General features: G+C 49.2%; 1 protein-coding gene across 2 annotated transcripts in view; it reads left to right on the forward strand.

Annotated features, from left to right (window-relative positions):
* The window catches only part of LOC135901368 (uncharacterized), a 134,226-nt gene extending 122,291 nt beyond the window's left edge, over positions 1 to 11,935 (forward strand). Inside the window, exons 1-3 of one of the 2 annotated variants that reach the window (XM_065431128.1) lie at positions 6,012 to 6,590; positions 9,339 to 9,688; positions 10,204 to 11,928. In XM_065431128.1, the coding sequence (XP_065287200.1) occupies positions 6,158 to 6,590; positions 9,339 to 9,688; positions 10,204 to 11,388 (1,968 nt within the window). In that variant the 5' untranslated portion in view covers positions 6,012 to 6,157 and the 3' untranslated portion in view covers positions 11,389 to 11,928. Of the gene's footprint in view, positions 1 to 6,011; positions 6,591 to 9,338; positions 9,689 to 10,203 lie in introns of those variants that run through there. The other variant, XM_070535811.1, reaches the window with a different exon arrangement.
* Positions 11,936 to 16,103: the final 4,168 nt, after the last annotated feature.

Genomic DNA, 16,103 nt, shown 5'->3' on the forward strand with positions numbered 1-16,103 from the left:
CTCCAGCACCTTGCCCACGCAGGACGTGAGCGAGATGGGCCGGACGTTATCCGTGTCCGGCGGCTTCCCCGGCTTGGGGATCAGGATAGTCTTGGCTGTCTTCCACAGCTTTGGCAACGCGCCCGCTCTCCAGCACTTGTAGTATTTTGCGAGATTTTCAATCGAGCCGTCATCGAGGTTCTTGAGCGCCTTGTTCGTGACGAGGTCCGGGCCGGCTGCCGACCAGCTGTTGAGGTCGTGCAGGGCCGCGCATACGTCCTCGACGTCGATGTCACGATCGATCTTCGCGTTTGGCAGGCCGCTGTACGGCGGGTGTTGTTCGGTGGGTGTAGTCGGCAAGTATTTGTCGAATGCGCCTGGTGACTTCGTCGATGCCGTGTGCTGAGACCGCCCGATGAATGAGCCTGGCGACTCTGTCCCTTTGATGCGACTTGCTCTTGGTTTCGTCGAGCAGGTACCGTAGCAGGTTCCACGTCTTCCGGCTGTGCATCTGCCTGTCTGCCGCGTTGCAGATCTCGTTCCACTGTTGCGTGCAGAGAGCGCGGCAGTGATCCTCGATCCCTCGGTTCAGCTCCGCCACCTTCTTTCTCAGTCTACGGTTAAGCCGTTGTTTCTTCCAGCGATTGAGTATCGACTGTTTGGCTTCGATGAGATGCGCAAGCCGGCTGTCTACTTTGTCGATCTCCGCGCCCGTTTCAATTTCTTTGGTCGCGTCGCGTAGGCTCTTGGTGATTTCGGCCGTCCACGAGTCGATGTCTTCGATCTCGTCGTCACCGTCGCTCTTCTGGCGTCTCGAAAGGCATCCCAGTATATCCATCTGTGTGTTTTGATGCTGGTGTCGTGTTCCGGTATGCCGATTTCCACGATGGTGTGGTCGCTGCCTAGGTCGGTCCCCGTGTTTCTCCAGGCGATCGCACCCCGGATGTCGTTCGTGACGAACGTGAGGTACGGAGTGGTGTCCCGGGACACCGCTCCGTACCTATTCTTGTCGGATGGTTCGCGTCCGTGATGAGGGTGAAGTTGAGTTCCGTGGCGTCTTGGTACAGGTCGCGGCCCTTTGCTGTGTACTTGTTGTAGGCCCAGGCAGGGTTCATCACGTTGAAGTCTCCGCACGCGATCAGCGTGCTGCGGCCCGCTGCGGTGTTGCCTCTGTGCAGTAATGTCTTGAATCTCTGTTTTCTCTGCGATGGGTTACTGCAGAAGCTGAGCAGAAATATGCTTCCTTTTCTCTTCTTGCCCGGGATGATTTCGGCGAGTGTGTGCTCGATCTGGATATTGCTTTGCAGCTCGTGTTCGACGAACGTGAGTCCCTTCCTGACCAGGGTGCACAGGCCTCTGCCGTCGGGCGGTCCCTTGTGCACTCTGTAGTCGGGGAGGGATGGTGCGTCGGTTAGTGTTTCTTGTAGTAGTATAACGCCTGGCTTGCGCGCGGCGTGTACGATGTGCTGTTGGATGACTGCCTTCTTCCTTCCGGAGGCACGACAGTTCCACTGCCACGCGGTTACACCTGCTGCTGCTGGTGTTGCGTTGGTGGCCATGATTGCGTTGGCGTGTACGGGGCTCCCAGGTTGGGTGGAAGTTGCGCGAAGAGGGGCGCAAACGTCGTTTCGCTTACCATCGGCTGTAGGGTCCTTTCGATGTAGGCGAATCTGTTCGTGTTCTCGGCTTGGTAGGTCTCCACTGTTTGATTCAATGCTGTCACTGCTGCGATGTTCGTCGTGATTAGCTGTTCGAGTTTGCTGTATGTCGCTTCGAATTTCGTTTCGAGGCTGTCGATGCTATCGTTTTCTGTTTGCGCGCGCGTGGCCTCGATGGCTCGCTTCTTCGGTGCCGGTTCCTCTACGGCTTTCTCCTGGATGTTCGTTGTCGTTTAATCGGTCTTGCTTGTGCTTGGCGTGGGTCTCTGTAGAGGTTCGTTGTTCCATAGCAGCAACTGACGGATCTCGGTGATCTCTTTCGTGAGGTTGTTGATGGTCACTCGCAACGCCGCGTTTTCTTGTCTTAGGATCTCATTTGCCTCCCGCACCTTGTTCATATCTTCTTTCTTCGTGGTTTCGGTGATTTTCTGCGCGTTCCTTATATTGTTTCCTTTCGCTGCGTCGACCCAGCTCACTCGCTCACGTGATGGTGACGTTTTCCTGCTGAGGCTTCTCTTGCAGCAGCTGCTGTCTCTGGATTTGGGCGCACGGTTTTCCGATGGGGTCCTTGACTTTCGCGCAGCTGGCGGCTTGTCGAGTGGCGGGAAATCGCTCTCCGACAGCAGCTGGCGTTCGGCCTGTCGGCGCTCCCATTGTCGCTTGCGCACTACGTAGGGAATCTTGTATTTCGCCTTGCACGTTCGGTCTCCGGTCGGGTGTTCGTCTCCGCACAACTTACATTTTGGGGTACAACGATGGTCTTCTGTAAGGTTGGCGAGTCCGCAGGCCAGGCACGTCTTGATTGTAGGGGTCGGGCACACGTCCTTGCGGCGTCCCACTCGGCCGCACTGCTGGCAGACGTCGATCTGTTTCTTGTAGAGGTGGCACGGTATCAGAGTGACTCCGTATCGGACGAATATCGGTACCTTTGGTCCCTAGAACACCACAATCGCAGTGGTCGTGCTTCCAATCCTTTTTGCGGCCACTGCTAGCGGGTTCCTCTCGTTGACGATGTTTCTATCTAGCTCGTCGGCGCTCGCGTCGATGGGGATGTCTCTGATGACGCCCTTAACGGTGTCGTGAGGTGCCGTGCGATATGCGCTGACCTCGTAAGGTTTGCCTTGAATAGATATTTCCTGGATTTTAGCGTACCTTGCCGCGTTGTCTTCGTTCGGTGTACTGTCGACCATGATGTACTGTTGCGTATGGGGCAGATGATGTCCGCAGCGCTTTCCTCGCTCGTGACCTTGGCCGCAGCGAGTATGGCCGCATCGACGGTGGTGGTGCCGGTCTGTTATACTGTTATATTTTCTCTTGGAGCAACGGTACTACGATACAGCCACAGGAACGTTTGCCTAGTCATTTTCAATTTCCTATGTGACACAAGAAGACTCACTTATTAACATTTCGTAGTTTCCATAATTCTTTTATTTCTGCTTCAATTTAGAAAATTCAGATAGTTAGAACGCAAATTCAGAGTTAAAATAATATACTATTATTATTCAAAATTTAACTCGCTCACGTTTGAATACATCCTTTGCCTTATGTATTTCAGTAATAGGTTCTTGTTATTACTCCTACCAATGCAAGGTAGACTGCTGTATTAAACACTACTTTATCCCATCTATTAACAGTTTCTCATCTTGGATAATTCACTTTTTTTCCTTTCTTTGTGTTATTTAATTATTTATTTGTTTATTTCTTTATTTCTTTATTTATTAACCAAATTATTTCATTTTTCAATCCTATGTCCCATAGTGGGCTATCTCCCATAGTCGGTTTGTGACATTAACTGAGGCTTCATCGTCGTCCTCGCCCTCATCATCATCATCATCAACATCATCATCATCATCAACACAACTCTCATTCCCTCCGTGTTGCGTTCTTCCTTCTTTCCTTCTTTCAGCTCTGCTCGTCTCCTACTCCACGTAGATTCTCGCTCCTTCCATATGTGCACTCTATCCCTCGATTATGTGCTATTTCTTCAAGCTTGTTATTTGTAGCTGTTTATTCCGGTGCTGCTTTTTATTATCTTTGTTCTCATTTGATTTTTTTTATCCCGGAACTATTGTTGTATTTGATTTACAATTCTTCCTTTCTTGTGTTTGTATTTCCGTGCACCAGCACCCAGGCCTCAGTGTTGTTCCTGACCCATTAAATTATTTCTTGGTTATTATTTTCTGAAAGGAGAGCGCAGAAGTGGTGAGTAAGGAAGGAGCTGTTGGATCTGGAGGAGAATCGTACCTCTATCCCCAGATATTGGACTTTGCCGTTGAGTGCGGAGTTGGCCGAGGTTAAGGAGGACTTTGAGATGACAACTGGTGGATTATTTACATTATTTACAGTGAAAACATGAAGTGATTAACACTCATTGATGAATGGCAGCCGATCGGACGCTGCGGCCCGTGGCAAGAAGCCCGAAAAGAAATGAATGAAGGAATGTATTTTTGCTGCTCCCGGTCTCTGGCTTTTACCCCCTTCGGTGTCTCGAGGTCACGTCCTCTTCGGCCAATCGTCGAGCCCGCTCAGGTGTCGTGATTTTCGGCCAATGGTAGGCGGCCGGGCGAGTGCAATCACATGCGGCTCAAGGGGTCGCTCCATGGGCTTCACTGTCAGTCACTTCAGGGATGACTTTGCCCCGGTATTGACCTTCTAGTCTGCAATTGCCGTCACAACAGGCGGATGGGGAAGGGGGGGGGGGGGGGAGGTGCTGCTCCCAAGGCTTCACGGTGAATTACAGCCGTCGTTACCTCCGGGTTTCCAAGCGCTCAGCGGGGAGGGGGGGGGGGTGGAGGCGGGTTGTTCTCGAGTGACCTTTCAGAGCCGCAAAGCAGCTTGGCTCGGGACCCAGGTTACCTGGAACCGTGCCCGGCTCCCGTTTCATTTTCAGGAAAAGTCAAGCAGCGCCTCATGTGGCGCATGCCGCATGCGGCGCACGAGGTGGGGTACGTCATCTAGTCTGGAAGTGCTGCGCCTCGGGAACGTAGTAGATGTGCTTCTGCGCTCCGTAATTACGTGTGACGGAGATTCGAATTGGTCCGGTTCGAAGAAGGCTCAGGGAAAGGTCCCGTATCTGACAGAGCCCATACGGGAAAGACGCATAATTGCAAGTGAGTTTATTTCGAAAAACTTCCCACACGAGCGCCAATACAGATGTGCTGACATTGTCACGCCCCCGCAAAACAATACAGACTATCACGTCACACATCAGCTAAGTTGCGACGCCAGGCACATGCCGCGATCAATAATCACCAAGCCCCCACGAGTGCCAACGTCATCGACATGCGCAAGCCCAAATGAACCACTTCGAAAACTCACTATGAAAATAAGGATGCAGGAGGAGCGCAAAGTTCATTCAGCCACAAGGGAGGCACTTTAAGTCTATCAGATGCACTGACGACACACGGATACCTACCCTACCGAAGCTCGACTACTTCAGCTTTTTGGCTCGTGTTTACAAAGCCCCTTTACGCTACAGTTGTTCCCGAGTGCACATATTTTTCGCGCAGACGGTCGGCCGATCGCAAAGAACACTTACGAATCAATACTTTTCTGAATTCGTCCCCTTCTTTCTCCGTGGTTAGTAAATTTATTTTCTGCGCAGATTTTGAGTACGTGTTTAGTATTTCTCTGTAATAGCCCCATTTTATTTTTTAATACATTAAATAATTTAATACATTAATTGTCTTACCAGTACTCACGTGAGGGGCAGAAACCTGGAGGCTTACGAAAAAGGTTCTACTTAAATTGACGACGTCGCAACGAGCTATGAAAGGAAGAATGATGGTTGTAACGTTAAGAGATAAGAAAATAGCAGATTGGGTAAGGGAAAAAAAGTGAGTTAATGACAGCTTAGTTGAAATTCAGAAAAATAAATGGGCATGGGCAGGACATGTAATGAGGAACGAAGAAACCGATGGTCATGAAGGGTTACGGACTGGATTCCAAGGGAAGGGAAGCGTAACACTGGATGGCAGAAAGTTAGGTGGGCGGATGAGATTAAGGAGTTTGCAGGGACAACATGGTCTCAATTAGCACATGACCGGGGTAGTTGGAGAAGTATGCGAGAGGCCTTTGCCCTGCAGGGGACGTAACCAGGCTGATCATGATGATGATGATGTATAGTTTAATATATTATAATAACTTTGATGTTCTTTAATACATATCTCAATTGTTATTATTATCTGAGGATCCCGTTGCAGTCTTTAACTTTGGGACCCTCCTCTGTTTATTGTCTCTTACCTATTCGTTGTACCTAAAGAATAATAAACTGAAACTGAAAGTGAAACTATTCGAGATGTCCTCCTTGTTTTATAAATTCGATTTCGAGAGGACGACACCAGCGCCGCCGGCAGCAGCCGCTTTTCCTCGCGCTCGAGCTACACGCGCCCGCGAGGCACGCTCATAGCGCGTTCCGAGAGGAATTCGACAAGCGCCCCTGAAGGCCGTTTCTGGATCGTTCCGCTTCTGAAGGCGCCCATATCTACCGCTTTCACTTGCTTTCACGGCGTCGACTTAGCATGGAGCAACAGAACGACGCCACTCCCTCGCCGCCGTCACCCACAGCAGCGAAGCAGCCGCCGACTGCTGGACGACCACTCGGCGAGGCGGAAGGCGGGGCCGATGGCCGGAATTCGCCACTCTCGCCCAAACAGAGGCGCCAGCGCGGACCCCGAAGTCCTGCCGCGAACGCTTCGCCAGCCAGATCCCGAAAGCGTCCACCTCACCGCAGAAGTCCCAGCAGAAATGCCAGCGCCAGTGCCAGCCGAACTTCACCGCTGCCCAGTCCCAACTCCGATACCACCCGGGCAAGACTGGAACGCAATGCAAGGCCTTCGTCCGGCAGGACCCGCCGCCGCACGGCGACACTTGGCCAGAGCAGCGGTTCTCCTCTTTCTTCCGCCGAGAAGATTCCCCGCACGCTGCAGCCGTTTCCTGGACCGGTTACGGCAGGTACTGAATGCAACGTTTCTGCGGGATGTATCCGCATGATGTTACTGAGCAACTAAGCATCCATCAATCGAATTTTTTTCCGACTGTCAATTGTAACGTTGTACGCGAAACAAAAATAACGTAATGCTCTGCCAAAAAAATATGTATATTCCCTGAAGCTGCAATGGAAAGCGAGCTTCCTGTCTTGTATAGTCAGTGAGAACCTAAGAACTATAAGGTTACATGTTCGCTGTCGAAGTCAAACACAATTCGCATAAGTGAGCCACTTAATTTGCTTTGCTTAATTACATGACGTCAAGGGATTTCGCCTGCAAGAAACAGTTCTTTTCTGGGTACAGACCGGTGTTTCTATCACATAATTAAGTGTGTGTGTGTTGTGTTGTGTGAATCCCCCGCCAGGAGCCAACCTGGCCACCTCCCACTCCGGCGAATTAAGTATTAAACCTAACCGTCTAGGATAATTTTATGGGTGATCCTGACATCACTGCCCCGCAAGGTAACCTTCTAGCTTGAAACACCTGTCCTTTATTTTCCAATTAGCCTGGCTAACATTTACATTACCTGAGTAATGTTTTAAGCTTTAGGTGGACTCTAGCCCGGTTGGCTAGAAGAGTAGAGAAGGTGCTCTGCGTTAGTGTGGGTGGAACTTGTAATTTTTATAGCGTAAAGCTACACTACGCGGGCTGGAGCCAAGCTTCGCGTGCTTCTGTGCCTGCCATGCTGCGCATGCGCGAGAGCCGGGTGACGTCACCAGAGGAGCAGCTGCGTCGCCCTCGCCGCCACCGCGGCCGAAGCCAGCGCGCGCTCCTCGCCGCCGCTGACTGCGGTGCATTCCAGAGGTGTGACGTCGCAGTCTCCGCAGACGCGCCGGCGCCGTGTGCACCCGCTGCTGCATTTACGATTCCGGCGCCGCGCGGCAGTGCGCATGCGCGAGGAGGGCGCACCGTGCGTATAAATGCGCGGGAAAGACGGTTGATGTTGGCCAATTAAGGCCACAGCCAGATAAGCTAACGTTAGCAAGCAAGGCAAGAGATTAACCAAGCATAACCGTACCTTTAAGCTACGTATATCCTGGCATAGCTGAGCTAAGCCAGTGCCAATTTTTTTTTTGTCGTCTCCGACTACACTTTCCCTTTACGCTCTCTAGCATTGGGTTCCCTGCTCATAACTGCGTCCCTATATGGGCGCTCGTGCTCTCCATACGCTTTCTTTTAGAAGCAAGACTACAGTGTCATAATGTACCATCTGCCGGTCCTTTCAGTCACCATGACAGAACTTGTCTACTTCTCGTTTTAGAAATCGTTCCTCCACCAGCCACATAACTTCAACTCCAGAGAATATACCACAGCGTCAATCCAATATTCAGTGTCATCGATTCTCAATGATGGTCGCGGGGTCAAATCCAGGCCACCGCGGCCACCTTACGATGTGGGCGAAATGCAAGGATGTCCGTGTCCCGTCTACTCGAGGCACATTAAATATACCCCCGTGGTCAGAATCAATCCAGATTCCTGAACTGCGGCGGGCCTCATAATCAAAATGGGCTTTTGACACTTCAGAGGAACCTCTAGCTCGGTTGCGCCTATTTAAGTACATGTAAAAGGAGAATTCGTTTTTCTCGGCAACCACTGCACCAAATTTGACGAAGTTTCTTGCATTGAAAAGAAAAGCTTACATTCTAGTGACCACTGGTTTCAAATTTTTGAGTTAGATTGTTAACTGTTTATTAAAAATTGGCGAAAATCGAAAATTTTCAGAAAACAAAACTATCAAGTTTACAACTATGTAACTCAACAACAAAAATGGTAATACAATTCGGTGAATTGCATCTAATATCACATCTAAAGCGGACAAAATTTATATGTTACACATGAATATATAAAAATTTAGTAACTTGGAAATATACCTTTCGCAGAACCCTTGTAACCAACGTAACATATTCACGCACGATGTAATATGACATATAAAAGCTACCACCATTGAATGTTCCAATGGATCCCGTTTACAGAATCGCGATATCTATTGTTGATGCAGAGCTATGAATTTGTAAACATCGTGCTTCTATTTTTTTCAAACGGTTGAAGTTTTGAAAGTCTTTTTGACAAAATTCAGGCTATAAATCTAAATTCCGCTTCCAACAGTCACCAGAGCTTACCTTTCTCTCTCAAATGTAACATGCTTCATTAAATCGGTCCAGAGGTTATCTCAGGAAAACGTGTTTGCGTTTTACATATATTTGAATAGGCCGCGTCGGAGTTGGGCCCGAGCTAAAGCTTCCTCTTAAGACACCAGAATACTATTCATTTCTCAGTAAGTCTAGTCAGTGCATTCTACAGCGAAATTTAGCTTAGAATTGTCAGTTCATTTAAATCGCTCCTGAGAAGTGACGCTTTCTGCGGGGAATTACCCAGTATAAATATCTGCCCATCGTTATTAAAATGCACTGTTCCCAGTTCATCTGAGGGGTGGCTTGGTCTTTTCTCGATAAATTCGACAAACAGCGTTGAGTTTAAACATATCCCGATGAACACGGCCGATGAACGAATAAGCGCCCGATGAGCGAATATAAGGTTTCACAGAAAGCCAGAATTTGAAGAGCACCACTTCGGCGATTCGCTACAGCGCATCCCGCTATCCATATCTGTGTACATCGTCAGGCGTTTCTCGTGTTTCGCTTCGACTAGCGGTTGTTAACGCAAGAACACATTTTCTGAAGGGGGCCCCGCGATCTGCGTTACCTGACCGCAGGCACCGTCGACCGCCTTACAAGTGCGCCGATCGACCGCAACGCGGCGACCGCAGTCCAAGCCACCGACCACGGAGGTGCCCTGCCGGCGGGAACCTTGGGAACTGTGGCTGCAGGCGCAATAGCGGCAACAGTATCTGGACACGACCAAGCAGCCCAAGGAAGGAACGCGACAAACGTTCCCTCTCTCCTCCAAAAGAAATTCACCCGTGCGATCCGGCCTTTTCACTTAGGATGGGCTACCACGAAAGAGAAAGTACCGCCAGGTTGGAGTCCAAGCATTGGGAATTCTACCTTTCCGTTCTACGAGCCTAGAACCCCTCTGACTAGCACGGTCACCCGCAGAAACCATGTAAGCACCAGCTGCCCTGATTCCCCACGTAGTTTCTTACATTACTACCTACACCAAAAGTGATACTTGTACTTTTAGCAATTCCTTACAACAGGATTCTAAGGCAACACCGCATTCACTAGAGGCGCTTTTGTCCTACATTGAACCATCGAACCTGTGGCTGAGCATTAAAGAAAAGAAATGAACCCGTTGCTGAGTGGTAGCGTCTGCGTCTCACACACCGGAGACGCTGGTTCGATTCATGGCCCCTCTTGCAAGTTTCTTTTTTTATTTATGAAGTGCCCTCTGGGTTTTGTCGCTCACGGCCAACGCCGACGACACCGGCTTTTCTGCGACACGAGATCCTTAACGCTATCTCGTTTATATACGACTCTTTGAGCAATGATAATTGCCCGTGCTTAATTACCAGCTTATGCCTTGGTCGGAAAGAAAATTCTCAATTCCTATCATTTTTGGCAGGGCTTCTAATCTTCAAAAATATCGTTCTTTTTTCTCCCTCCCACTTATCCACACAGACACGGATGAAGCCGGAATTCTTCGTCGGCATACTCTCTTCCGTCCTGCTGGCGTTCGTGCTGGTCGTCGGGTTCGTCAAGATAGCGTTATTCTCGTCGCCCGCAACCTCCAAGCTCTGCGTGACGCACGCCTGCCAAGCGTACTCCCTCCAACTCGTCTCGTCCATCAACCGATCGGTGGACCCGTGCGTCCACTTCACTCGCTTCGTCTGCGACGGCTGGCAGGGGCACCATAACCTGGACGTCTGGGAAAGGCACTTTCTGCACTTCATCAACCGCCTGGATGCCAGGCTGAAAACCATCGACGTCCCTGCTGCCGGACAGAACGAAGAACAGCGGGCGGCCGCCGTGTACTGCAGCTGCGACAACGTGTACAGTGGCAAAAGCGACGAGTTGGCCGCAGTCAAAGCCGCGCTGGCACTTGCAGGCATCGTCTGGCCGCAGCAGTCCCGAGGAGCGGACGCTCTGTTCGCGTTGCTCTACAGTTCCTTCAAGCTGGGCTGGGACGCCGTCGCGAACTTCCGCGTTGCCCCAAGTTCCGGCGCGGCGGAGGACGAACTGGTCATCAGCCAAGGCACATCTCTTGGCCTGCTGCGCGAGCGGTTCGCGCAAGAAAAAGCGACGGCCGTGCAGCGGGACTACTACGAATATATTAGGCGGCAGTTTACCGGTGACAGCGGCACGACAGTTGACGGCGAGGTGTCGTACGAGTCCGTGTGGGAGATCGCAGCAACGGCGACGAAAGCCCTCACGCCTTTCTTTGGCTCGTCCGAAGCGGCGCCTCAGCATGCCGACTGGTTGGCGAACTCATACGGTGCGAATCACATGGAAGCGCCCTGGACAGAAGCCCTGCGCCGAGTCGACATCACCCTGCCTGGAGGCTTGCGAATATCGGCCGATAACCGCGCCTTCCTCGAAGCGCTATTCGACCTGTGGGAGTACTATGGCGAAGACAATTTCCACCTGTTCGTCTCGTGGTGCACGGTACAGTTGGCCGCCCTTTATGCGAACAGGGGCCTGATTCTCAACTACTACAGAGAGATTCCCAACAGGGCGACACTGTACTACAAAGCCTTCTGCCTCAGCAGGGCCGTCTTCTTTTCGCAAGCAATCATCGCGTCGTCGTGTCGTCATGTCGTCGTGTTTTCTTATGTGACCCGGACGTGGCGGAGGACAGCCAAATGAATGTGAATTGCTCGCCCAGCACGTTCCCGAGTTTGCACGAACCTTTTAAGTGCAGCCAGGAGGCCATCGTAAGCACAACTGAGCACTGTCAACTGCTCTAAAGAACTGTTGGCACAAAAATGTTTTCGATGTACTTGCTTTATTGCAGTGATACTCACCTGATAAGTTTTGTCTCGATCAGTTTAGGCTTCTCAATTTTCTCTTGGTAACAGGACCTCTATGTGATCGCTTGGGAACGTGCGGAGGAGAATGGGAGATTATGGATGGTTGCTTTCCTTTTTCAGTGACATCAACGCAGATATTCGTTGAGAAAAAGCTGACACGTGCTATACCATCGGCCTTTATGCTTGGCTATGCCTGCTTTCTCTGTAGTTGTGTTGATTAGATTATTTCGCCGTGCGTGAGCAAGCTCTCGTCTTCGTGTTGAGTAAATTAATCTGTTATCTTCGCCTTTTTTATATGCGTAAGCGTATTTATTTTTCTTCACCCACTGTGTGGTGCGGCAAAAAAAGGAAAGATTACAACTATTTTCTGAGCTCATTTATTCAAGGCTCTGTTAAGGGCAAAAACGGGCACGCCCAACAATATGGTTCATGTCGATTAAGATGGAGTTCCCTGTGGTACTACGGCACAGCTACCGTGTTATTTCGTACGTTATTAATGCGACTAGCATTCTTTGGGAGCACATCCAGTTGGTGCAGTTTGTTTATCCGTATCTAGCCTTTAACTCTGAATTTGAGTCACTGAGCAGCCGCTGAGCAGTCACTGAGGTGTATATTGGGTAAAGAATCGGGCTGCTATGCTGAAAGAACCGGTTTTGAAATCAACCGTCGCGCTAACAAGGGTCACTGAGTATGTGTCGATCTCCAATCAACCGCTTTAACGCCAACTTTGGTCACTGTGTATGTACCACGGGCTATGTGCCTATCTTCAGTGACCACAGTGACCAATATTAAATTTATACATTCTGCAATGCTGGAAGTAATCGCGCCTCCATCGTATATATTCAGGCGATGTTGCCTGAACACGCATTCATTCACGCGCTACGTGCAGACCTTCCAACGGCTTCAGTGCACAGCTCGTACGTGGCACGTTTCGGAGGCGGAACTACGACGCATTGCTGCATTGCTCATATGCTTATCCCCTTACCTTCGCCTTTCATAATGAGATGGTTGATCATGAAAATTTTATTGTGCGGAGCATGAAATGTTACGGGTGTGCGACCTGCGACAACAGACTACGAGGAACAAGGGCCACTTATGGGTGTATACAATACAGCTTCGGCAAAATCTAGCGCTCATCTGCTGTATTGTTTCTATGGGATGAAGTGGGGCTGAGCTGACCGTAATGACACCGCAGTGAGTATGACCAGCTTCAGCGCAGGTCTCCGGTGTTGTTCAGCGCAACAACCGTGAAGGGGATCGCTTCTCTTGCAGTTACGTGAAGCTCAGATATGTTTTAATAACCTGAAATAGATCACACAGCTATCGCAGATGTTGCCATAACATTTAGCCTGCGTACAGGACTTAACACGTAAGCCATACGCAAGCAATATGCAGGATGTTTGCTTTTGGGTCCCTTGAGTCTAGTGTAACGTATATGAGCGCAAACGCAAGTCTAAAGAAAGAGATAGCGTACTGCTACTGCTCAACCGTGGAGGATTTTATAATTGCTACGAAGAGATTGTCTTGAATTCTTGAACATTTTATTTCTGCTCATTTCCTCCAGTTAGCTTTACCATTTTTAGTTTTTAATAAAGATAGCCTAATTTCATCCAAATCTTGGCCAATCCCCCACAGTGGGTGTGCGCCATCGCATAAGGAATACCATACCATACCACATGGTGTCTTATGTTGACCTTTTTAAAGCCCAGACAACCCAATTTTTCCTGCTGTTTTTGTGCCCACGTGTCTGGTCACTCTACGAACTACGAGACGATCCCAGAAGTTGGGTGCGCTAGCCATTCATAAGTTTTAATTCAGAGGGGCGCGAAAATTTCAGTTTACTGGTTACTGCAGATAAACGACAGCAAGAGTGCAGCCATCCTCCATCCATTGTTGTTGTTGTTGCTGTTGTTCCTGAGTGGCTGTGGCACATACCCACAATGGGGGATTACCCATGAAACGAGTGGTTAAATTAGGTGTATGGGGGGGGGGGGCAGGGGGGGGGCAAGGGGGCGAGGGGGCAGGCAGTATCACGCTCCGCAATTACCAACTCTGTGGATTGCCGACATCTTCTATACCCTAGGCACAGATATTTTACCAAACACGCGCACTTCTAGTGTCTATCACGACGCGACTCTGCCGTATAGCTACGTTCAACTTCTCCCTACAGAGGTCCGGTCTGGTCCCCTCATGATTAGGCTCATTCTGTGGCGAAGCGGAGACAATAGACGATTTCTTGTTGTTTTGCAGGCGTTTTTCTGTTATAACAAAACGATACTCGAAATCCCGCTTGGCAATATTGGCCTAAATTAATCAGTGCCTGTGATCCTATCCTTTGGAGCCTACATTATAGGGTTCAGTCACAGAAATGTTTGCTTGGCAATCCAAAATAATCTAATTGAAACCAATCGATTATCATGTTAGACTGATCGGCCTTCTTACCCACCATTGCTTTCTTTTATTTATTATCTATTATTACATTTTTTTGCATAAACGGGTTTCTTCTGATTGTTGTTTTTTTTCCATACCAAAAGTTTACTTTTTGATTTCCAACGTTCAAATTCTTACCTGCCTCCATCAGTAATCGACGATCATCAAGTCGTCATTGTCGTCAGTCTATATTTTGATGCTGAGCTGCGCCCTGGCCATAGGACGAACACAAACAGATCTTTGCCAATTACCGGAATTCAAAGTCATGCCGCTTAGGTGATGCGCAGTCGGGTCGAGACGCGCTATCCAGTGCGATATCGCTGAGGTTGGGCGCTTGGTTTTCATGCGGGGTTTCGTGTGGCCTACGCGGGACCCGAGATCGGCGGAATCGGAGAAGACAGCGCTTATCTTCGTCGTTTTTTTGGTCCCTGTCTATGTACGCGCTGCGAGTGATGTTTGAAACATCGGAGGCCACATTGAGACACACCGCCGCGGACGAGAACGTTTATTTTGGGCATCGCCAAAAAGTTGTTCATGGGAAAATGAAAGAATACACACTCTGAGCCAGCTGCGATCGCATAGCCAGATGAGTAACACAATTGGGATGACATTCTTTGCGGCGATAGCTGTTTTGAGCGCACTGTCCAAGTGATTTCGATGTCCGCACCTGTGGACTTCGCACGGATCCCAAAGTGTATAAGCGTATATGAAGATAAAGACAGAAGCAGACCCTCTATATAAAAAAATAATAATAATAGATTAACACACATTCCCCTGGATTTCTGCTGTTCGTTTTCAACGAAGCCTTTTCTGCTAATTGCACATGTCACCGCTACGACGTTTCCCGCAGTGTACCGGGCGTTTTGTCTACACAAGAAACTGTGTGCTGCTGGCTGAAATGACGTTTTTTTCTTGTACTTTCGTTCTTTTACTTGCTCTCGCTCATTTCCCGCTTCGTATTTTCTTTTTTAGATAGTTTATCTTGACAATCCGTTGAACGTGTTTCTGTGTTTTGTGTCGCGTCTGCGCGTACCGCAAATCATTACATGTCACGCCTTCGACGTGCTTGTTTCAACACGTGCTGAACCACAGACATGACGTGAGGGTGGTGGACTTCGCCAAAACAGAACAGAATCGATTAGCTTAGCATATTTATTTTCTCTTCTTCCATTAGTTTTCTTGGCTCGCGTCCCCCAGAGTACAACGTGACAACGCGTGAAGACACGGACTTCGACGAGCACCTCCTCTCGGATGTGGGCAGTATGCATTTAGAAGTGAACCAAGTTCATTTTTTGAGAACACGTGGTCACTGTACCATACGGCACAGGTTGTATTTGCGTAAAAACAATTAGCACCTTTAAATGTTCACCTTAAGGAAATCACTCCGCTTGATAGGTCCACAGCGTCTCTCAAAATTCAATTTGCAGACATTTTTCAAAATAATGCGAAATTGCTGCCCCCAGCATATTTGAATGACCCTTTACAAGACTGTTTGGCCTGTTTCCCAATTAATGTAATAGAGCCTGATGCTTCTTCGTGTGAAAAGAAGGCAGGCGTGGGAATCTACTCACCATCTCTCGATTGGTCTTTTTCTCTTGACCTACCAGATTACACATCAGCTTTTCAGGCCGAACCTCTGGCAATAGTTCTTGCCTTGCAGAAATTACCCCTCCATACTACAAAAGTTGTTATCGTCGTAGGTTTTCTTTCTGAATGCAGCGCGCTTAATGCGTCTACAAAGTCGACAGCTTTGAGCACGTTTTATACATTAGCATCACCCGATTTAAGTGTAGGTAATTTATTATGCGTCCCAGGCCACCGAGACCTTCACATTAATTAAATAGCCGATTCTTTAGCACGAGCTTCTTTAACAGGACCGATGATATGTGTGCTGCCGGTACCAGCGCACATCACTGTATCCAGATATAGGAAGTTTTCTATTGACCGAAGATAAAAAAGACCTCACATTAGCAAACTCTGCAGATTTTATGCGTCTAAGTTATTCCTGGTACTGACAATGGTCTCTTGACCGCCAATTGGAAGCATCATTACAAGGCTGCCCGCACCCCCCCCCCCCCCCCCATTTGCCGTATTTCAACACTTATTCTTTACTTGCACAGA

The sequence above is a fragment of the Dermacentor albipictus genome, chromosome 3, assembly GCF_038994185.2.
Source record: "Dermacentor albipictus isolate Rhodes 1998 colony chromosome 3, USDA_Dalb.pri_finalv2, whole genome shotgun sequence".
In the NCBI taxonomy this organism is placed as follows: Eukaryota; Metazoa; Arthropoda; class Arachnida; order Ixodida; family Ixodidae; genus Dermacentor; species Dermacentor albipictus.